This window comes from Sodiomyces alcalophilus, assembly GCF_042370955.1.
Source record: "Sodiomyces alcalophilus JCM 7366 unplaced genomic scaffold ACRALscaffold_1, whole genome shotgun sequence".
In the NCBI taxonomy this organism is placed as follows: domain Eukaryota; kingdom Fungi; phylum Ascomycota; class Sordariomycetes; order Glomerellales; family Plectosphaerellaceae; genus Sodiomyces; species Sodiomyces alcalophilus.
Window position 1 is genome coordinate 3887095 of NW_027263532.1, and position 23264 is coordinate 3910358.

Consider the following 23264-nt stretch of genomic DNA (forward strand, 5'->3'; position numbering starts at 1 on the left):
TTCTGAAGGAGGACGAGACGGCGTCCATGCTAGGGGTCAGGTGTTGGTGCCAAAACAAGGAGTGGCCTGGAATCTTTACAAGTGGTTTGCTACGGCGTCTGGCAGAAGGCATATGAGTTCTGGCTGGCATATGAGTTCTGGCTGGCATATGAGTTCTGGCTGGCATATGAGTTCTGGCTGGCATATGAGTTCTGGCTGGCATATGGGGTTCTGGCTGGCATATGGGGTTCTGGCTGCGTTCTTAGATGTCAATGATATTTGACAAGTCGATACGAGAAACCGTGCTTCTCCGTCTATTGAGGTATCCTGTCTGATCCAACTATACAATTTGCGGCATTCAACGCTGTGACGACTGTTGGCCTGATTGCTTTGCCATCTTCCATCTTCCACCCCCTATCTTCCCTCTTTCTTCCCATCTATTTCCCTTACTCTTCTATTTTCTCTTCTATTTTATTTTCCATCTTCCACCTTCAGCGTCCCACCACGTCCATCTCATCCCCCTCACTTCCCCTTCTTCTTGCCCCCAGCATCACCACCCCGTCCTCCACCCGCCTTCCCCCCCGGCCCCTCCCCCAAAAGCCGCACAACCGCCTCCCGCGCAACGGAATTAATAACAGCAAACCGCCTCGGCCCAAGCTTCTGCCCACCATACCACCTCGTCACGACCACCACCACGTCCCAAGCGTCCATGAGCTGGAGAAGCCTCAGCATGCGTCCCCCCGCGGCGGTCTCCCCGTCGTCGTCGGAATCCTGGAACGACGACCCGTGGATCGGGGTCCCGTCGGGCCCGCGGGCGCGGATGCGCCAGGCGGTGATGTTGTGGGTTGCGGCGCGGGCGCGGCGGTCCGTGGCGAGGAGGTGCGAGACGTAGGATGAGGCCTGGGCGGGGGAGGAGACTGGGGCGGCGCGGGCGAGGAAGGTGGATTTGAGTTCGGTGTAGGGGTCGGAGAGCACCCAGGGGGGTTCTGGGCCTAGGGATGGGTCTGACGGGCTGTCGTTGTCGTCGTTGTCGTTGTGTTCTCCCCCCTTCACAGGTCCATGGTTCGGGTCATTTGCTGGTATAGTCGATTCGGGTTCGGAGTTTGCCTCGGGGAAGAAGACGGGGTTGGCGGGGGACTGCGATGCCCGGGTGTGGAAATCTTCGAGGGCGTCGAAGAGGCATACTGTCCCCGGGGAAAAGGTGGCAAGGACGCTTTCGCGGAAGAGGCTGAGGGCGTGGGCTGCGGCGCCGGGTTTGGCGTTGGCGCCTGCGGAATGGGTTGCGAGGACTACGGGGGGTTCGGAGGCAGGGTAGGAGGGGGGGAAGGAGAGGCGTAGGGAGAGGCGGTTGGAGGGTTGGTCGGCCGTGCTGGTCGGGTCTAGAGCGGCGCCATGGTCGTCGGGGGCGGGAAGGACGAGGATGTAGGTGTTTTGGTTCTCGGGGGAGGGGGAGGGGATGAGTGTGCCGTCGCCGTAGATGGAGTTGAGGGCTTCTATTTCGTCGAGAAGCTCTTCCGAGGGTGACATGGTGGTGGTGGTGGTGGTGGTGGTGGTGGAGATGGTCAGGGTTTCTGTTTAAATTGCTTGGAATTCATAGGATACATGTAGTTATAAATTTCTATTTGTGCCGGTAAGATATATGGCCCAATTGGTTATATGAATGGAGGTGAGCGATACCCATTGGGACTGAGGTTATAAACGGCGAAATAAAATCATATTAATGAGTGGTGAGTTGTCTTTTGAGGGAATTGAGGTGAAAGTTCCTCACTGTGTCAGGAGATGCGCGACACGGTGCTTGACAAGTCGGTACATGAGTACTGGAGTGAGTAGGTACTTGAGTACTTGAGAGGTACTCGAGTGGCAGTGAGTGACAAGTCGCAGTACAAGTTGCAGACAGAGAAGAGACAGTTGCAAGACTCAACTTCGTCCAAGACAACTGACAAGTCAACTGCAAATAATACATTGAAAGAGAACCATGTTCTCACTAAGAATTATGTTCCAACCCCTTTTTACCCGCAACTCCCTGAATACTACGGGATACAGTCCCTCAACCAGTTCCGACTCTCCTATAAACGCCATGCTCACTTCCATAGGAGACTCGATTCGTTCCCATTCCGAAATCAACAAAAGCAAAGCCATAACTAGTAAAACAGCAAAGGCAACCTCACAGATACGGCATCCACAGAGCATCGCATTGCGCCAGGTTCATCGGATTGACCGCCTTGGCAATCAAATCAATCACCGTCTGGTTGGCCGGCAAGTTGCTCGTCGGACTCTGCGCCAGGCTGGCCGCCCTCTTGACAATCGACTCGGTGTTGAGCTGCACCGACTCGCGGAGCTGCTGCTCCGTCATCTGGACCACCCGGTGCGAGCTCGTGAACCAGTAAATCATCTCGTCCCGCACAAACAGCGTCAGCGCGTGCTCCAGCCCGTGCTCCGGCACCAGCAGGCACCGCGCCGTCGCCATCAGCGCGCAGCTGAAGATGCCCTCCATCGCCAGCGGGCCCATCAGCATCTGCAGGTTGGGCGTCAGCCGGAACGGCACCGGCTCCGGGTTGTGGAAGAAGGGCTTGTTCGGGCTGAGGAACGACATGAGCTCCGAGCCCCAAATGTTGCCCGACGACCGCGCAATGTTCATCTTTTGCGGGTACCGGTTGTGCATGTACAGGATGTACGTCATGAACGTCAGCGTCGCCAGCTGGTACGAGAACTGCCGCCGGAAGAGCCAAAACGCAGAAAAGTCCGGCAGGATCTTCTGGAAGTACTCCAGCGCCACCGTGTTGGGAACCCACTTCTCCTGGATCGCGTTGAACACCTCGAGCCGCGCCGTCGCGCTCTGCTCGCCGTGCTTCGGGTTCTTCGTGTCCAGCACCCCGCGCAGCTTCTCCATCGTGAACAGCACCGGGTCGTCCTTGGACATGCCGTGCCGCCGGCAGTGGTCCTCGTACACCCCCTGGAGCGCCACGTACGACGTGTCCTCCTGCACGATGCGGATGTGCGGCGCCAGCGGTACCATCAGCGGCAGCGTGAACTGCAGGTCGCGCCGGCGGCTCTCCTTCCTCCTGTTCAGCGTCTGGTTGAGCTGCCGGAACAGCTGCAGGATGCGCTCCTCCCGCCGGCAGTGCCGCGCCGCCGGGTGCTGCACCACCCAAGAGTGCACGCTGGCGTCGTGCCCACGGATCCGGAGCCGCCGGTACGACGCGTTGATCGACCGCACGAGGTCCACGTTGGGCAGGAATCGCTCGATGCGGATAAAGTCCTGGTTCTTGTCCTTGTGTTCGAGATATTGCCCGGGAATCTCCACGTCGTCGAACCTCTGGTACCGGAACTCGCTGAGATGCGGCGAGAATGCTTCCAGGTTGACCCGCGTCTGCCGCCGGTCGAGCTTCTCCTCAAACTTGTTCCGCCAGTGCCGCAGCTTCATAATGTACTCGTCCATCGTCGGCTTGACTTCCACGAAATCCGCCTCGAACGATTTCTTGATGTGTGCCGGCAGGATCGTGTCTGCGAATCGTACAATGTTCGTCTCTGTCGCCGGTGGTAATTTGATCTTGGCGTACGAAGACGGCATGCGACTGACGTATGCCAGCGCGTCATTGAGCAGCGCCACAATGAGCCGATACGCGTCCTCGTCGGGCGGGCATTTGAAATTCTTCTGGATCTGGTCCACCATCGTCTCCATCGACAACGCGAGGAGCGGGAACGCCGACTTGAGGTGGCTCATGATTTCCTCCGTGAGCTCCCAAGGCGGTCGCTTCTGCCCGCGACCCGCTGCTGCCGCCGCCGCCGCTGCCGCCTGTACCTGTCCCTGCTGCAGCTGCTGAGACGGTGGCCGTTGCTGCGCTTGATGGGGGGTACCCGACCGTTGTTGATTCGCTTGTTGCCCCGGCTGCTGTCCCGGCTGTTGCATCGGGTTCTGTTGCTGCTGCGGCTGCTGCTGCTGCTGGGCCGTCGGCTGGCCCTGCACATTCGCAATACCCCCCGGAGGAGCAGCAGAAGAGCCTCGGTTCGTGATTGTACCGTTCGTCGCGCCAGGCTCCGTCTTAACAGCGCCAGGCGTGGGTGTAGACATCTCTCCGCCGGCTGTGCCCGGTCTCGAACCGCCACCCGGAGTAGCAGCAGCAGTGGGAGTAGCAGCAGCACCACCATCTTGCCTTGGCAGCTGGGGAGACGCGGCGCTCGGCTGGCCATTGGAAGCCGCCGACTGCGCCCGCTGGCGTGCCCTCTCCTTCGCCTCCTGGTTCTTCTTGATCACCGCCATGTCCTCTCTGTTGGTCCTCAGCTGGAAGTAGAGCGCTTGCGGGTACGACTTGGCAATCTTGGTCAGAATCTGGTGCACCCGAGGCGCCTCTTTGTGACCCAGACCCGTCAGCAGCTGAGGGATGAACGTGATCCAGTACCAGATGGGCGTCTCGCCCTTAAAGTCGTCGAACCCTGCCGCGATGGTCCCGTTCGCGTCGTCGAGGCTCAGGAGCCACAGTATGCGCGAGAGGAGCTTCCGGGACTTGGCGTTCTTGTAGCTTCCCGCCGCCTGCAGGTATGAAGTCACCGCCTGCCGCGCCGAGTTGAGGTCCGTCGGATCCTCCTTGAATTTCCGCTCGTTGAAGTATCCCCACTCGGCCCACGCCTTGGCCGCCGTGATGTCAAAGAACAAGGCCGTGCCGAACGCCTGGTCCGCTTCTTCCTTCTGGCTCAGTTTCTCCAGGAACATGCCCTTGAGCGTGTAAAACTCGGCTTTCTGCGGCGGGTTGAAGTAGCCAAGATTCGTGTTGTTGATCACGTCCAGTCCGCTGGTGAGCTCGTCCGGGTTCTCGTAGTGGCACTTGGCCTGTTCTCGCAGCTTCAAGAACGCCTCCTGGATCTCAATGTTCGGAAGCGTGTAGATGCGGCTGAGCTGGCTGATACAGACCTCAGGCAGGTTATGCTTGCGCGCCACGTGCGCGAACCGGTTGATGATCCACGCCGTCTCGTGATAGCCACGGTAGGCGAACGACGCCCCGCTGGTGTTTTGCCCGCTGCCCTGCTGGGGGAGCAGCTGCAGGTACGTCTGGTTGATGAGTCCGAAGATGTGCTGCCGCCAAGTAACCAGGTCCTGCCACGCCGTGATGTCATCCCAGACGTTGGGGAGCCTGTCCCGCCACGCGGCGAGGAGAAGCTTGAGCTCGCCCGACTTGACGTCGAGATTGGCCTGCGTCGTGCCCGCCAAGCTTTGGCAAATCACCTGCGCATCGTGCAGCTCCACCAGCTGCTGGAAGTTCTGCAGCAGAGGCACGTGTGCCCGCGTGAGTCGCTGCGGCAGCTGGTGCCACTTCCGGATCGAGAGCTGGATGGCCTCGTCGCACGATTTCGCAAAATCCACATGCGACTCCTGCTTGTTGTAGAACTTGAGCAGCGACATGAACGCCTGGAAGAAAGCCCGACGCGGCGTCGGCGCGTCCATGACCCCCTTGATGAGCGTGTCCAAGGCTTCGCGCTGGGCGCTGTCCTGCCACATCTCCGTGTTGCGCCAGGCGCACTCGAGGAGCAGGTCCTGGAAGTTCTCGTGCTTGGCAAAGTCTTGGAGGATATCCCATTGCTGGAGCTTTTGCGCGCAGAGTACCCAATGGTCCTCCCAGATCATGTACTCTCCTTGCGAGAAGGGAACCACCCCGGTCCGAGCCTTGATCTGCGCCGCCTCGTACATCTTCTGTGCCTTGTCCCACATGCCGTTCTGCTCGTACGAGAGGGCCGCATTCGTCTCGACAAACTGGCATCGACGCCGCCACGTCCCGTAGAACATATCGTCCTCCTGCAGCGTGGCGTACAGTTCGACGAGGGCGTCGAGGTTGCTCTCGCGTACCTTGGCCGACTCGACCTCGGGCTTCATGGCCGCCTTTTCCAGCTGGACGAGGGCCGTGTACCAGGCATCGTACGTCTTGGCCTCGTACTTGAGCACATGCGGAGGCATCTTGCAGTCTGGCCACGCCTTGGCCGCGCCCTCCAGGAGAGACTGGACCACATTCGGCCGCTTGTCGATCTGCCGGCTGTGGTAATCCTTGGTCAAGAGCGTCACCATGCCCCGTTCCAAGTCTGTCCGTTCATCCCGAGCCGTGGCCGACCAGTAGAGCGGGAACAGGGTCACCCAGAGCTGATGGGCCAACGACGTGTCGGCATGTTGGAGCTGAGTGAGCGGCTCGATAAAGTCGCGTACTTTGAGGTCGGCAATCTCGCTCATGAACCGACGATGTTGCGCAACGAGGGCGTCGTACTTGTCGTCCGCCATGTTCGACGGTTCTCTGGTGTCCTTGGCGTAAACTGCGCACAGCCGACTGATGGGCATGATTCTGAAATCGGCGTGATGTAACTGGGCCGCAGTGTTGAGCTCGACACCGCCCAGAAGGAGCTGGGACGCCTGAGCGAGCCAGAAACTGTCGGCGAGCGTGTCCCAGTTCTGCGACGTCAGCACATAAGAGAACCGGGCGGTGGCCGTCTTGGAGAGGCTCTTGTCGAAGATGGCCATGAACCGGTTGCGCATGTGGACGTCTTGCGCCCTTGTACCGATCAGGAAGGCATGCTCCATCCGGACGGTGAGCTCTGTTCGGGCAATCTTGGGGTCTTCGTAGATCCGGATGACGAGATGTAAAAACTTGGATAGCATCGTCGGGTCCTGCCGGTGCTCAAACGAGAGCATCTTATGGAGAACAGCCGTCTTCTCCTTGAGTGTGGGCCATGTTCCCTCGGACCTGAACACCCAGCCTTCGACCATGGAGAGTATCTCCTCGCACAGCGTCATGTGCATCGACTTTTCCACAAGAGTCGCCAAGACGCTGAGGAAAGGACGCCGGTGATCACCCAATACTTCCATCCGCGAAGAAATGGTCTGCATCGCTCTGAGCATCAGTGTAGTGGATATCTCGAGATCGTCGGCCGACATCTCCCCGGCCGGAGGAGACGCCTCAGAACCTCGGCTCACGGCCGGACTGATTTGTAAGCTGGCTTGGATGGTATAGTGCTGAACATGTTCGCGGGCCAGTTTGCTCTGGAGAGCTTTCATGAGGACGGGAATGTGCTGGTCGATTACCGTGGGCTTGCGATGGCCCAGCGACCAGAGGAGGTTCACTCCGGAGGTGTAGTTGCCGGCCGCCATGGCCTCTCCGGCCATCGTAGACAGGGACTGGATGAATTCGGACGTCTGGGCCTCCGTATCAGCCTCCGCATCGGCATCTTCCATGGGCACGTCTTCCGGCACGGAATCCAAGATTCGTTTGATCGTTGGCTTGACATCCCGGCCGCCGTCGAACTTGGGGTCCGCAACGTGCAAACAGTCCTGCACCTCGGGAATCTCGCTCTTGAGGCATTTGTCGAGAACCTTTTGGATCGGCGTAATGTTCCTCTGTATCCAGTCGTCCGACTTGAAGTGAAGAATAATCCTCACAATCTGGAGCGTGTTGATCACACTCGTCAGGAATTTGTCGTCCGACTTGTCCTTGTCAGCGGGATCCGTAGCCAGAACAGCCTGCGTCTTATCGCTTGCGAGAACGGCTTCAGTCACATGGGGAAACAGGTCGACGTCCAAATCGGCCCAGTACCGCGGTTGGAGCAGGTTGTAGAGAAGTGCCATGGCCCTCTGGTACAGCTCAGGTTGGGGCATCGGCAGAGCGTTCAGGGGCGACGGCTCCTTCGTCTTCGTCGACGGGAGCTGATATCTCTCGTTGAGTTGGGCGATGAACTCGATCAGGTATCTAATCATCTTCAGACGTCCCACTGGCGGGATCTGATAGTCGTTCTGGCCGGCCGGAAGCTGCTTCGTCGTCGGTGGTGACGATGTGACCTGCTCACCGTCCAGCCTCCTCTTCCTCGCGGTGGGGGACAGAGACATGTTGACATCGCGAGCCATGGCGTCGCCCGTAGCCTCTACCCTCCTCTGTTCCCAGAGCCAGATCAACCACATCATGTTCAGGGCGAGTTTCTTAGATTCCTGCGAGGCATTGGAAGGCATGGCCACCTTTCTCAAGGACGTGATTAGGAGCATGGCGTACTTATCCCGCGACTCGTAAAAAAGACCAGGGTGGCGAACGAGGAAGTTGAAGGTGCTCGTCATCTGCTGGATGTTCAAGCCTTCGTCGGCAAGAACCCTGCGCGGCGCAACAGCCCAAGCCGCATTGCGGTCATTAGGCGCCGTGCCCAGCCGCTTCGGAAGGACCGGTGCGATCAGCTCCAGGGCCTGCGTCACGAGAGCGCGACCTTCGTTCTGGTTCGTCTTCAGCAACGACACATAAACCTGTGTGACGATCTTGACCGGCGTCTCGTACAAGGCAATGAAATACCCAATCACAACGTATGCGGCATGTTTGTTGACGACATCGTCGAGGCGAATGAAGGTCCAGCAACTCTTGATGATGTCTTTCCTGGCTTCCTGGATGGTCTGATGGTGGTACTTGACGAGCATGGCCGACAGCTGGAGAACCTCAAACCTGGCGTGGTCGATCCCGGGCTGGGACAAGTCGTCCGCATCTTGGCTGGTGTCCTGGTGCGTCTTCCAAATCTTGGTGGTGACGGCGTCGATGACGCTCCGATCCATCAGGCGAGGAGTTCCGTGTGGCGGCGCATTCCAGTTCTTCTGGACATCCATGGCGATGATGGGGTTGACGATGTAGTGCAGCAGGAAGCACTTCATCTTCTGAGAGACATTCTTGGACGAGTACGCGTCAAGGCATTTGAGAACGGCGGCTTTCCAGACGTCGACGGAACCGCTGTTGATGATGGTCCTGTAGATGTATGAGATGAGCGGTTGGGCGTCTTGAAAGTCCCCGGCCGTGACCGCTTCCACCAAGCTGAGCAACGAGTCCAAGTCCTTCTGATTCTTTTCGAGGGACTTCAGGAAGATAGACATCACCTGCCCAAGGGCTTGAGAGGCCGGCAGCCGGAGCGTGGGCGCAATGGAGTAACGCCGCAACTCGCCCTCGAGCTCTTTGCCCGCCTGTTTCAGCCATGCCAGAACCTCCCTCTTCTCTAACCAGCCTTCGGAGCCGGGCCACTGGCTCAAGGAGTGGAGCATGTTGATGGTGTTAATGATGGCCACCAACTTGGCACCCTGGTCCTTGGCGGCGAGAGCGTTGCAAGTCTGGATGAGACCGTCCACGGCGGACGCAGCCTGGCTCCGGAGCGGTCCGCTATCTGGGTGGGCAAGGACTTGGGCCAAGAAGCGACCATACTTCAGCTCGCCCAGTTTCGGTAGCAGGAACGCCCACATCTCGGCCGGATATCGATTGAGGTACTTGCACAGCGGGGCGCGGAAGGGGCTGATCTGTGTACGGCGCAGTTTCTCCTCGAGATCCAACACCAGGTCGATCAGGCGATCTTTGAACGTCTCGGCCGCCGGAGGGAGGAGGTGGAAGATGTTGAAAACCGCCGCCACAACCTTCATCTGGGTGTGTTGCTCAAAGTAGGTGAAGGAGAGGAGATGCAACACCGTTGGTTCGGCCAGGACCTTGACATGATCGAGCAAACGAGCTCCAATCTCCACTTTGAAATACGTCGTGAGAAGCTTGAGCAACCGGGCCAGGTTGTCGAGACCGTGGCATGTGAGTTTCTTGGGGTCTTGAAGATTGGCCAGCACGGGTCTTAAGCCTCCCTGGAGAAGGTCCTTGGGCAACTTGTTGGTCTGTTGCAAAACAGACTTCAAGGCATCGTTGGCGGCATCTATGGTGGCCTTTGAATCAGAGTACAGCGACTTGAAGAAGACGGATACTATCTTGGCTCGCGTCGCCGCGGTATTCTGTCCCTTGGCGAAGTCGTCGAACCCCATGGCCGTGCTCAGGAGCTTGATGCAGGCCACCCGCAAATTCACAATGTACTCGCGCGTGCGGAATTCGGCGGGCTTGTTCGCCAGCGACTCGTCGCTTGCATCAGCCAAGGCCAGGGACTCCATTAAAAGTCTGTTCAGATGCTCGTCAAAGACGACCCAGTCATGCTTGAGCGTCATGTGGTATGTCATGGCGTCGATGTAGCCGATTTGGACGGGAAACGGCAGCGCGCGCAGGGGCTTCGAGTAGATCGGCTGCAGGAATCGGTCCTTGTACGGCGCAATGAGCTCCCATACCTCGCACGACGCGGCCTTGGCGATGAGTTCGAGCGACCTCTTGGCCGTCTCGCGGACGTGGCGGTTCATGTGTGAGAGTTCACTGTTGAAGTGCATGCAAATCTGTGGAAGCCGGTTGCGGTGCTGATGGTGCGATTGGCCTTGGGGGAGCGGAACCGGGAGAGCGTCTTGCTTCTTGATGTTCTTGGTCACCCTGTGCAAAAGGGCTTCGAGGGTCACTTGCGCGGTCGACCTCGTCTTCTCCGGCAAGTCCTGAGGCATGTCCTTGACGACATACATGAGCGCTCGGATGAACTCCGTCTGCTTGCTGGCAGCCCACTGGTCTCCGAGGTTCAGTTCCGTGAGGAGAAGGTGGATGCCTTGGGTGCCGCCGGCTTTGGTAAACCACTCTTCCTCGTAGCACGCGTGGCAAAAGGTCGAGGAGAGGTTGTTGACAAAGGGGAGGCGCGCCACGGCATGGGTTGACCCCATGATGGCCGTCGCCGTGTTGTAGATCTCGCGAATGGCCCGTTTCGCCGAATCCCGGACGTCGGGATGTTCCGACGACAGCGACTCGACGATGGCGTCGGAGAGAACTCGGGTGGAGATGTAGAGAGGTCCCTCGCCAGCGTTGGGGTTAAACTGGCTGTAGGCGTGTTTTGCGTCGACCAGTGACCGGCCAATCTCGACGATGGTGAAATGCCTCGCCACGTTGACGAGGAACGAGCTCGCCTCCTCCTTGAAGTCGGGCAGTGATTCCGCGAACATGACGGCTTTGAGCAGGCTCCTCACCAGCGCGTCCTGCTGATTCTTCTTGGGGATGGACCTCTCTCGGTCCGAGACCTGGAAGGCCGATAGGTCAGCGTCGAGTTTCCTGGCGAGGAAGTCCTGTGCCTGCAGACGAAGCAACCTCGGAAGATCGTCTGGCAAGTTATCGAAGCCGATCCTCAACTTCAGCTGCGACTTGATGTAGTGGAAGGACTGTTTCTTGTAGTAGCCGTCGTGCTGGCGCGAGTGGTGATTGCCTTTACTCAGCCTGGGGGTTTCCATGAGCTTGCGGATGGCTAGATCGATGCCCAGTTCGGCAGGGAGAGCTCTATCCTTCTTCGAACCGACGAGCCTGACGTCGAAGGTGGTCGGATCATCTGCGAAATCCTTAAAGTCGAGCGGCTGCGGGCCGGTGATGTATTTGCGATTCCTGCCGCCAAGCTTCCCGAGGATCCTCATCGTCGTATGCGCGTGGAAATGGCTGTAGGGATGGGGCCGGAGGTGGTCGAACAGGGCCGTCATGAGCTCGTCAATGACCGGCGCCATGATGGGATCGAGATAATCGGCCGTGAGGTTATCGACACAGAGCTCCAGGGTCCTCAGACCCTGCCCAACGAGATCGGTGCTGGCGCGTAGGGCGACCACCAGGGGCCGCATGAGAAAACTGAGGTGCGGAAGCAGGTTACTCAGCCGGGCAGGCACCGTGAGGCACAACTCGACATAGAGATCACGCTCCGACGGTTTCCGTGCGGCCATCAGGAGCGTGTTGAGTACATCAAGAAGCATCTCCAGCAGAGGCAGAATTTGCTTGTAAAGGTGCTCAAACTTGCCGCCGCCGATACTCCTGAACAGTGACCTGAGGAGGAAGAAGTAGTTCATGGGTTCCTCGGCGCGGGTGGAAAGCTCGATGGACTTGGTGACGATGTCTACGACGTGAGGGAGCAGGACCTGTTCATTCTGGTTGGCGAACAAGGTGACGGCCATAAACGCCAGCTTGAAAAGCCGCAGCAGAATGGCGGACCTTTTGATGTCAGCCGAGCCGACCTGGTCTATTCTGTCCATCAAGAAGCGCAGCAGCATGCCGCAAAAGCTCGGCGACGTGGCCTCGCTGGCTAGGAAGAATTGCATGATGTGCAACAGCCCCGTGTGCTCGAAGATCATGTCGTACAGGTACGGGATCTCCTGCTGGAAGACCTCGTGGAAGGTGGCAGGATCGATACAGTGAAACACCGTGGCAAACGTCTCCAACAGGTCCTTCTCTTCCTTGCTGCTCGAGATCATGTAGAAATTGGCCATGTATTCGACGGGGGATGTGTACTGGGCCTCGTTGCTGGGTTTCTCGGTCTCGTAGTAGCGGAAGACATAGGCGCCCTCGCGGAAGAGCTTCACGATGACCTTGACTTCCTCGGCGGTAAAGCCATAGGCCACGTCTTGCCACTGGGGCGGCGCGTTCTGGAGGTTGACGTTGGCGACAGCGTTGCATCCCCTGAGCTGATAGAAAGTGTTCTTCAATCCATTCATAAGGTTTCGGAACAAGAACTTGTTGTCGGCGACGGGGTCCGCGCCTCTCTCGCGCGGATTGCTGGTCTTGATAGGCATCGCTGTGAAGATGTCCGTCTCATCCCAGTCGGGGGGCTGGTCCTTATCGGCGAGGTAGCTCTCGACCTTCCCGTCGGCGGTCTGCTGCTGGTATAGCTTGGATAGCTTCACGGCATTGGGGTACTGCCGATTCATGGCCTCGAACTTGTCCGCGATGGCGCTCAGGATCATCATCAGATAGTGCCGCGCATCGACCTTGTCCGGAAGCCTGGCGATGCACTCGGCCATGTTCAGAAGCAGCTTCGCACTCATAGTCTGAAAGCTTGTGCCCGGGTAGGTATCCTGCAGGTTCTTCGTGTAGACCTCCACTGTCCTGCGAATCTGGTCGGCCGTAAGCTGGTCCCGAACATGATGGATCAGGTCCGCCAGCATACTGTAGGCGAGAGGCCGCATCGTCTCGTGTACGGTGAGCCCATCCCCTATCAGGGTCCTCTCGTCTAGTAGCTCGCCAATCTTGGGCAGGAAGATCTTGCGGAAGTTGAAGTTGATTATATGCCTAATAGCAACAAGCAGTTCCTTCCGCGTGCTCGATTTCTCCCGCGGGCAGTCCTTGAGGAGTCTGACGACAATGTCGGGCAGGGTAGGTAAAAAGTCTTGTAGTTTCTGGGAGTGCTGGCGCAGAAGGTAGGCGAGAAAACTCATGGTCTTCACTTGCGCGGCAATGAATTCACCAAATGCCGCCCGGTTCTTGATTAGAGGGCTGACGCCCGTGAAGATGTCTCCCCTCGCTTTGGCATCTGCATGCGCTTGTCTCTGCGCACTCGCTTGCAGACACAGGAAGCCCTTGATGAGCGGTACGAATGCGGCCACATTCGAGGCGACAAGGTTCTTGTACGCTGGGAATAGGGAGACGACGATGATGGGGCATTCCGACAGAACTTTGAATGATGACATGCCCTTGATGAGCATACGATTCTGCTGTTGAGGATCGGGGCCGAGATCGGTTGCGGAGGCGACTGGCGAACCGGGTCGAGGGGACTGAAAGTTGGTCTGGGAGCTCCCGGGGGTCGCTGGCGCACCGGCCGCGGCATTGGAAGGTATGGAAGTGTTGTCGAGTTGCTCGCGCACAACTTTGTCCATTTGTCTGAACAGATCCTGGATCAGCGACAGGAAGGGCTGAACCTTCTGCCCCAACACCTTATGTTGGTGCCGCATGATGTCGGAGATGACCTTGACGCATAGCGTGGCATTGTCTTCGTTATCGGTCCGCACAAGCTGCATGAGGAGGTCGACAATCTCTTCGGCGTAGGGCTCGAACGGTTCGGTCGGGACGTAGGCGGTTGGTAGTCTGTGGAGGATTTCTAGGATGCAGTTGCGGAGTTTCTGGGGGGACTGTCAGAACAAGGTCACGGAGCTTGGAAGAAACGCGCGGGGACGGGGTAAGGAGGCAATGCGGTCTCCTTACCTGCTCCGGGGAGTTGCTTTGGAAGATACATGGCCCCCTCAGTATGTTGATGAAGATGGGCATCAACTTCTTCAGGAAAGGTGTGTAGATGGGACCGGTAGTGTAGTGATCCAAGCTGTCTCGCAAGGTAGTTGCTGCCTCAAGCCTGACCTTCGCATCTGTTGCCATTGATGATGTCAGTTGCTGTAGAGACTTGCAGAACGTGAAGAGTGACAGTGAAGGTGGCCGAGGAGGTCGTACCTAGCTCCGGTGTGCTGAGTCGCTTGACGACATCGTCTATCGTCGTGCCAGACATGATGGCAGTCCCTATGACGATGGAAGGCTGCAAGCGCTTCGTTTAGTCATGGAGTTGAGGAACGGACCGCGTCGTCGTAATCGTTGATGGTCTTTGCGATAGTACTGGTTGGTGAGAGGGTATGGTCCAGATCTAGAGAATGAGGATGATGATATCGAAGGTGGGTATGGAGGGGTATCTCTAATTCAGTTCAAAGAAAGGAGAAAGACAGGAAGGAAATCAAAGGGAGCTTCTAGGACCCCATTCCGTAGTTGGCCTTTGCATTCGTGTGTAGTGAAAGGCTACTCCGAGCTTCAAATTGGTGGGATCCCAAACTTGTATGCGAGGAGGGATGATGCGAATGCAGGCACTCGGGTTGATGCTGACAATCAAGGGTGGCTTTAGACGTGAAATTTCTCTGAACGCGAAAAGCTGGGGGATCCCGTCACCAATTCAATTGACGCTAGGAACCGGAAGATCTTTGGTCCGCCATTAGTTCCAGACTATCAGAATTGATTGGCTCACAGCATCTAATCTTATCTTATCTGTCCATTGCTCTTATCTAAGGTACGCTACCCACCTTACCTAACAAACATCGTATCTGACGGTTGATAAGATAAGAACCAAGTGATAACGCCAAGCTCGTCCTGAGTCTCCCATGGGCCGAGCCTTGGACATCTCACATGAAGTTCGAGTCCCAACTCTCACGGTATATCTTACTTTGCTTTTTCGCGCTTCTTAGATTGTATTGGATTTTTGGTTGTCGTTGAAGTCCCTCTTGTCTTCCTTGTTCGTTGAGTTATAGACTTCCATCATTCTGTTCTGGACTTCTTGGAAACCTCCAGGACAAGTCCAGCCTGGACTGTCCTCGGATCCCAGAAACACCCCACCCTGGTATTAATCTTGAGCCTGAACTCACACACTTCCCCCAGAAGAAACGGCCTGGAACCCAAGCGTGTCGTGTCGCCCTGTATCTGGAAGGATATCTAACCAGAGTCTGCTTACAAGACTCAATTACCTCAAACCAACTAAGGGCTTACGAAGCTTGAAAAGATGAGTGGGCAACACACAGCCTTCGTCTATGGTAAGCATGATGTGATCTTTGCGTCCATGCGAACCCGTAACCAAAGACGAGAAACTTACGCATTGTCGCAGGCACCCTGGTAACTGCAGTCCTTCCGTCCGAGCTGCGACGCGCGGACCTGACTAACTTAATCGTTCCCCCTTCTCTCTGCAGATGGACTCTCGTGTCTTCTTCAGGGTTGTGCATGGCGATTCCTACCCCCCAGAGGTGATCCGGAACCTCTACACCTTCACCCCCGCCATCCTGTCCGACTTTTGTCGCCACCGCGTCCAATCCGCCGACTATCCCGGCATCATCCCCGAGGAAGGCTGTACGGTCCGAGGCATCTATATCACCGGCTTAACGGATGCGAATGTCGATAAGCTTGATTACTTCGAGGGCAATGAGTACGAGCGTCGGACCGTCAAGGTCAGGCTGCTGGAGAAAGTCGGTGATGATGCCACGGGCGAGGGCCGGGTCGAGGGCGAAGAGAGGACGGCCGAGACTTACGTGTTCCTTTATCCCGATCGTATTGAGCGCGGCGAGTGGGACTTTGAGCACTTCCGCCGCGAAAGACTCCGGTACTGGGCGAGGGAGGAGTTCTCCTTTGACGATGGTGGGTTTCGTCCTTGCCAAGCTGCCTGTCCATCGAAATTCGTCTGCTGATGCTCAGTCTTCCAGCGGTTCACGAAGCGGTCTAATTTGGAGCTACGAAAAACGCAACTCTGCTCAGCATATCAAACTGGTAGAGTATTGGGCAGTTGAGGAATACCTTGGGCGTAAGTCTGATGGTCAAGACAACAACCCCAGAAATTCGCCTGGCGATCAACTTCAGGGTCTTCCATGTCAAGTTAGCCGCAAGCCCCCTGGCTAGACGAGAGGATGAGCAAAGATGTTAAATGTTCGGCATTATTCCATGCTAGAGACGGCCTACTCTGGCCCTATATCACATATCGAGGCCATTCTGTTAGACTGGCTCCCTCCCCCTTCCATTTTCTTCGTTCCATCGGGAGCTGTGCGAGATGTGGCCTGGAACCCAATGGATCGCTTGCTAACCATTCAGAGTATCTATCGGGCGGCGCAACCACTGGCTTTGTTCGTGGAGGGGGAGGTACACCAACCCAAGCTGCCTGTTTGCATCGCAGTCGCATCACGAAATTATACAGAGAAAACACGAGACACTTGAGAATGCATCAAATTTAAAGGTATCAGATACACAGATTGACGGTCAATTTCTGTCGCAGAACATCAGCAGACACGGTACAGTCTGGGCTAGACATGGGCTGCGGCACCATGTTGACGCAATTGCGCCGTCTGCGATACCATGCCAGCACGTGGGGGAAAAGCGTGGTTTAAAGGATCTCGGTGGCTCGAGCTTAATGAAGTGAAGACAAAATAGGCAGGAACAAAAGGATGTCATGGGAACATCCGAGGGAGCGCGGGTGGAATGAAAGCTGTCCGATTGTGGCCCAGCAGTCGGAAAGGAGTCGTCTCCCCGCCACACTGGGGCAGCATGGCGCGGACAACTCACCATGCTCAGGAAAGCCATATACAGGACACGATCCAATCCATTGCAAAGATGCATTTCGCGTCGGTTGCCATGTGCACACCGGAGACGATGTCATTTTCTCGCCATTATCCCTGTCGGGTGCTGGCAGCGGCCCCTCATTTCAGGAGGTGAGGCAGGAGGAGGTCAGATGAATGCCACCAGCTTTGTGAGACAGTTATTCGCGTCTATATGGTTGATATAGGCTTGATGCATGTGTGGTCTGTCTTCCCAATGAGACGGACGTATGTTGCGGCTTCTGACATCAGTCTTGTCGCCCCGGCAGGTCCAGATAATTAGAAGAGACTCGCCGTCAAAATTACCACAAGAAGACCGACACAAGCAATGGCCGCCGCGAATGTGTCACAAAGAACATGGTCAACGTCTGGAGCGGCTGGCTGATTGAGGCATAGCTGGCCTCTAATCTTGCCACTGGATGAACCAGTGCCACCGGCCGTTTCGTTTCAGCAGGCGTACATACCGGCACATGCAACGCATTCTGTAGCCAAGATTCACATGTCACAATAACTGGTGGAAGCAGGGAAGAATAGTAGCATCCATGGCATTGCAGTATGGAATTTCCGAGCAGGACATTGGGTCATTCGATGCCATTAATATCGCAAGGATTCATCCTGTTCGCACTCTTGTAAACTCCTACAACGCAAAAGGGGGCTGAGTACTGAGGCGTAGGGCGCACGAACCACGGGCTAATGGGACGGGGAAGGCGGAAGCCCAACACTTGGATTTGAAATTCATGCGAACAGGCCAGAGGCCGTAGTTAGAGCAGGGAAGCCCAGACAATAACTTCCTTGGCTGGCTAGGGAGAAGGACTTGGGCTTGAGTTTACAAGAGATGATTGTTTACTCCGTATCATGTATGCCAATATTAATCTCAAGTGTTAGCCAACGGGATCGTCCGAAGACCCTCGGAGAAGAATTCGGGGGCATCGCCGCTTACTGGCCCTGCCGTTCATGCAGATCCCTGCTGGAGGGGGATCCTCGCTAGAACGGCAGGGCATGAAGCGGCAACATCTCGGGAAGTTATTCTGGAGGAAACCACGGGTAATCATGGTCTGGCTCCATGCCCGTATATACCGTAGCTGGTATAGGTATTGGTATCCTGGAGGCTGGGATTAGGGCAGATGAGGTCTGTAATTAATGAAAGTAACGTAACTTGGGCGGGTGTATAAACACTTCCCGTCGTTACCTACGTTCATCATATCGGCACTCTTATCCTGGAGACCGACAAGCTAAAATGGTGTCTCACTGTGGAGGGCACCTTGCGAACTACAACGATGTACACATCGTCGGCGTCACGACAACTCTCCTAGGCGGTAAAGAACCACGTCAGGATGAAAACGAGGAGCCACGTAGGGAGAGGTCGCATTCCTGGCCGCATGTGCTGAGCGACAAATAAAGACAGAATGAACGACAATACACATCGGACAAGCGGTCTTGTCGACGATGATGTTGACCCATGAGTTTGGATACGGCGCTTACATGAGGCCTCGTCGTCGCTGGCCACAAGACCAAGTAGAACAGACTAGGAAAGAGGGAGAAAGAACGAGAAACAGAACAGAAAAGAAGAAGAAGAAAGTCGGTGAAGTTTCGTTGACGTGTTTGCAAACCCGTGGGTTTGGGTACAGCGCTTACATGAAAAGAATTGCTGGACAATATTCCGAAGCCCAACATCCAGTCCACCAGCTGACGCTTCAGGTCGGTTGGGCAATGGGCGGACCGCGGTGCAAGAGCAAACAAATCATCGCGCGGCGGACTGGCGGCGCGAAACAATAGGAAACAAAGGGAACTGAATCGCATTACTTTTTTGGCTTGATGGATGTTTGCGATTCGGTGGGATATCGCGATGGATTTTTTGGAAGATGCGGTGTTGTCGTGTCGTTCTTCTGGAAGGCGACTGGCTGTCGACGGAGATAGGCGGAGATCGCCCTTGGCTGAATAAGGCTAAAGGAGAGGTCGAACCCCACTCTTGTGAAACCAGAATCGTTTCAAAATGACTTAGTCATCGGTCTGGAAAGAGAGTACTTGACAGTACTTAGAGCGTACAACGTTGATATTGGAACACGACACGACACGACTGATCCCTTATGAAGACGCGAGCCATTTACCGAGAGTCTCGACTCTTATGGCGTGGGCAGCCAAGACACTATCAGATGCCAGTTGGAGGAAGACGCTTTTATCCGTATAGCTCGCAAACGAATACTATACCTATATCGTACACGTAGAAGCGGTGTCCATACTGTTCATGGAATTTTCCAATTCTCTAGGAGTATTCGTAGTTGGTAGGTACGGATAAGAAGTCCATATGTACACTAGTATAAAGTTGGAAGGTGGGTGCAGGCGATGGTACCTTACAGACGTGGTACGCTACTTCGCTTTGGGTAAACCGGGCTGACATCGGCCATGTTGTGGGCCAGTACAACAATGAAGTACACGTGTACCTTGGTACCTTACCTAGGTACCGAGCGAAAACCCTGCCACAAGTGGGGACGAGGATCACCCCGCTTTTTTTTCCAGTTCAAACTCTTTTTGGTGCGGCAGGCTAAAATGTCCACCTCGTCTAGTCTCGTCAGCCTGGACCCTTTTTCCCCCACGCCACAACTTTTCAACGACCCAAGACGAACTGCCAAACGGGCGAGAGAGCAGATTCAGTGCCCCGACTAAAAGAGACGACAGATGCAACTTGCCATGGAGAAAACGACACTGACTCGCACTTGCTTGTAGCCTTATTGCTAGTGGCTCTTCACACCATCACGGCCATCCCATGTCAGGCTTCCCGTGAACGCTTGCAAGACAGACGTCTGCGACTCACGCGGAACGTCCGCCAAGTGGTCCCCTCCGCCACGTTAGACATTGGTACCTGCGTTGGTGCCTTGTTAGTGCGTCTTTTATTCACTGGTAGCTTGATTAGGGCCGCCTCCTCCCGTTAGTCATCGCCTCGCCCACGCTCTCTCTCTGGTGCCTGTCGCTCGAGTCGAGACCATGGAGGCGTCAATAGTGTATTGTGACCTCGTGGGCGGGCGGAATGGCCATCTCAATAGCCTCCATTCCGTCAGCCGTTGAGTCGCCGCCCGCAGGAGGAATGTCAACTGCTGGATATTGCCGTCACGATGGTCCAGCCAGCCACTCATTGGCATCCGTATCACATCGTTTATTCCGAGCCACATGCCTATCAACGACGACAGACGATGCATTTCACACACACAGCATATGGAGTCATACCTATGTATGTACATGTACAGTCATAGCCATTGCTTTACGTGCCGAACGAATGGTGCTGGCGCCAAGGCCGATGTCATGAGGTTGGTGTTACATTCCCCATTTGACTGGCCACGCGATCGAGACCAGGGTCTCACCCAGGCTCCTTGCTCCGAGCGGACGGTTCGGTCTGCCCTCCTCATTGGAGGCCCCCTGCGACCACTTTAGCGGAGCTCAGCCAGCCATTATCCGTACTCCGTACAGTACCGTATTTTGTACGCTGTACGCGTACACCGCACGGAGAGAGTATCCACATTTGTCGACCACAGCCTTTATCGAAAACTGAATGCTTGGCAACTTGGCAACGACAAAGGACAACGCGACTCTTGTCCTATCCGTTTCCTTCCATTGAACCTCCTCCAATACTCTCAGGGACGAAGTTGCATACGGAACACGGAAAACCGCGGGACGAACAGTCTCTGCTCAAGTCGAGTCATGAGGCAGAAAGAAAATTTTCGGCCCTGGCCCACCAGCTTCTTCTCGTCCTTCGCCTGGACAGACGGGCGGAGAAGGAAGAAGAAACGAGTCGGAGTCATGTTGTGTTTCTCTTCCGTTCGACTACGACGTACGTCCTTCAGGATGATGCCGAGCCGTCGTGCCACAAGAAATGGTACCTTGCAGCAGCGTCTCTTGTTTGCCTGCAACCTCCGGCCTGGCTCCCGTTCACCAAGGGATTTTCATTTTCTGAAGTCATCCTTGATTACAACGTACGTTGTATGCCGTGCCGGGGCCGCGATGTTACTTGGTGGGACTTGATCCAATCCTACCAATCCCATATTACATGTGAGAAACGGGAGTTAGTTCTCCGTTGTTCTGCGCCTCATTCCAATCCTTTTACGGCCTGCCTCGTTCTGCAACGTACAGGCATTTACTTCACCATCCCACCCCTCCCCCTCCGGCCCGAGTCAGGGTTAAGACCTTGTACCCCTCCCAAAGACCCAAAGATCCATCCATTACCCCTGGACAGCCCTCCCTACCCCTGGACAGTTCTCCACTCACGTCACTTCTACCCCTGTCTAGTATCTTTCCCTCGGGTCCAGGACGAAACGAGCCGATGACACTACTCCATCCTATCAACGGCTTAAACTCTTCCCCGACCACTCTCGATCGCTCTCGGCCACCACGGCAAGCTCCCTAGGTCGATCTGGCATGCCTCGAAACACGTCCTCCATGTGCTGCGAGTGGCTGTACCGGTTCCTGACCCTGACCCTGTGCTGGGATCCACGGAGGACGCCCGTGCCTCTCGACCAGCCCAACTGCTCGCTCCTCTTCTTTCTCGCTCTCCATCTCCACTGCCCGACCTAGTCCAGGCCGGCGAGTCCTTGTTTGCCGTCGTCTCGTCTCGTCTCCTCCACCCATGCCATGCCTGGTTCCGCTGTTTGATCCCCTTCCCGGCATTTCGTGGCTCCCTGTCACTCCATTCCTCTCCTCGCTCACATGTCTTATAAAGTGGCTCGTCCTGTTCCCTTCCAACCCCCCTGGTCCTCTTCTCCATCCATCTCTAGTCTACGCTACATTCCTTTCGTGGGCTTCGTTTGAGTTGTTGTGTCGCTTCGACGTCACTGTCCTTCATTCTACTTTTTCACCCCTTCACTCCTTCACAAGGCTAGTCCTTGGATTTTTTTGTTCAAAAATCGTCTGCCCAATCTGCCTGGTGCATTACTGTCCTTAGAACACTCGATTTTCGAACCATTGACAACACAACCAACCTGATCGCCTACTCGCCTTGCTTCCTTGGCACTATCAGCTTCTGTTCTGTCAACCTACCCACAGCCCACTCGTGCGCTCTGCTAGTTAGAGACCGCGTAAAGATCTGAGATCTTGACCTTCTTTTCATTCTCCTCGACACAACGATATCCTGTCGAGAATACTTTACGTCCGGAACGTTTAGCCCTCTCATCACTATTCTCACCACGACATCACGACATCACAATGTTCGCTAAGACTCTCGTCTTCGGTAGCCTGGCCGCCATGGCCAGCGCTCACATCAAAATGAGCTCTCCTGAGCCCTACGGCGCATCCAATCTGAATAACAGCCCCCTCGAAATGGACGGCAGTGACTTCCCCTGCAAGCAGCGGGCCGGCGTCTACGATGTACAGGGAGCCGCGAACGTCTACGCTCTCGGCTCGACGAACCACGAGCTTGCCTTCATCGGCTCCGCTGTCCACGGCGGCGGTTCGTGCCAGGTCTCCATCACCTACGATGCCCAGCCGGACAAGAACTCGGTCTGGAAGGTCATCAAGTCCATCGAGGGCGGCTGCCCTGCCCAGGGACAAGAGGGAAATCTGGGCAGCAATGCCAACATGGAGGTCCCCTACAAGTACTCCTTCGACATCCCTGATGACATTCCTGCCGGCAACGGTACCATCGCCTGGACCTGGTTCAACAAGGTTGGCAACCGCGAGATGTACATGAACTGCGGCCCCGTCACTCTTGAGGGCGAAGGCGGCTCCAAGGAGGCCTACGACGCTCTGCCTGACATGTTCGTCGCCAACCTCTACGACATCAACGACTGCAAGGTTGAGTCAGGGACCGACGTCGAGTTCCCCAATCCCGGTGCCAGGGTTGAGCGTCTGAACGGGGCTACCGACGCCTTCTTGCCTCCTACCGGCGAATCCTGCCCTAAGCCCACTTCTCCCGGCGGCAACGGCGGCGGTGCTCCTGCTCCCACTGCCCCTCCCACAACTCAGGCTCCCTCGCCCACACCCACCGGCGATGCTGGATCTGACGACACTGCTGATCTCCCGGGCGGCATCTTTATTCCCATTCCTGGCGACGAGGCTCCGGCTCCCGACACCACAAGCCCGAAAGAGACTCCTGAGCCCACCTCTGCCCCAAGCACTGGATACCAGCCTGCCCCCACCTCTGAGCCCGAGCAGGACGATGATGAGGGCGAGGAGACCTCTTCTCCTGTGCCAGTCCCAGAGCCTTCTGAGCCCACCCCCATCTCCGAGCCCGAGCAGGGCCCTGAAGATGGCGAGGAGACCTCTTCTCCTGCGCCGGTCCCAGTCCCCTCCGAGCCCGCTGGCAATGGAATCTATCCTCCCGGTAGCCCTTGCTCCGAGGAAGGCCAGTGGAACTGCGTTGACGGCGGCATTTCCTTCCAGCGCTGCGCTAGCGGCAACTGGTCCAACGTGATCCAGCTCGCTGCCGGCACCCGTTGCGAGCCGGGCCAGGGCGTTCACATCAACATGCTCGTCACGAGGAACGGCCGCAAGCGTGCCCTTCGAAAGGACTCCATCCTCATCTAAACCAAAGTGCGCATGCTAGCTGCATGTGTTCAGGCGTTCCTCC

At 56.4% G+C, this 23264-nt stretch overlaps 5 protein-coding genes across 5 annotated transcripts; 2 read left to right on the top strand and 3 right to left on the bottom strand.

Moving 5' to 3' along the window:
* Nucleotides 1–501: 501 nt before the first annotated feature.
* ACRALDRAFT_1078717 (uncharacterized protein) lies at nt 502–1506 on the bottom strand (the record flags this gene model as incomplete). Its single annotated transcript, XM_071018805.1, has 1 exon — nt 502–1506. One exon carries the CDS (start codon nt 1504–1506, stop codon nt 502–504), a length of 1005 nt encoding a protein of 334 aa, XP_070879664.1.
* A 216-nt stretch (nt 1507–1722) lies between these two features.
* ACRALDRAFT_1073586 (uncharacterized protein) lies at nt 1723–14424 on the bottom strand. The gene is made up of 5 exons (XM_071018121.1): nt 14052–14424; nt 13812–13969; nt 9980–13729; nt 4000–9670; nt 1723–3753 (listed from the first exon to the last, which is right to left on the bottom strand). Exons 1-5 carry the CDS (start codon nt 14104–14106, stop codon nt 2144–2146), a joined length of 11244 nt encoding a protein of 3747 aa, XP_070879665.1. The 5' UTR covers nt 14107–14424; the 3' UTR covers nt 1723–2143.
* A 349-nt stretch (nt 14425–14773) lies between these two features.
* ACRALDRAFT_1059578 (uncharacterized protein) lies at nt 14774–16226 on the top strand. Its single transcript, XM_071016063.1, has 2 exons — nt 14774–15764; nt 15830–16226. The coding sequence occupies exons 1-2, from the start codon at nt 15323–15325 to the stop codon at nt 15847–15849; spliced, it is 462 nt and encodes a 153-aa protein (XP_070879666.1). The 5' UTR covers nt 14774–15322; the 3' UTR covers nt 15850–16226.
* Nucleotides 16227–17401: 1175 nt separating this feature from the next.
* On the bottom strand, nt 17402–18958 carry ACRALDRAFT_205435 (uncharacterized protein; the record flags this gene model as incomplete). Its single annotated transcript, XM_071021705.1, has 9 exons — nt 17402–17432; nt 17457–17530; nt 17602–17820; nt 17905–17943; nt 17973–17980; nt 18064–18467; nt 18515–18679; nt 18807–18857; nt 18933–18958. 9 exons carry the CDS (start codon nt 18956–18958, stop codon nt 17402–17404), a joined length of 1017 nt encoding a protein of 338 aa, XP_070879667.1.
* Nucleotides 18959–21901: 2943 nt separating this feature from the next.
* On the top strand, nt 21902–23221 carry ACRALDRAFT_2092743 (uncharacterized protein; the record flags this gene model as incomplete). Its single annotated transcript, XM_071022603.1, has 2 exons — nt 21902–22888; nt 22991–23221. The coding sequence occupies 2 exons, from the start codon at nt 21902–21904 to the stop codon at nt 23219–23221; spliced, it is 1218 nt and encodes a 405-aa protein (XP_070879668.1).
* Nucleotides 23222–23264: the final 43 nt, after the last annotated feature.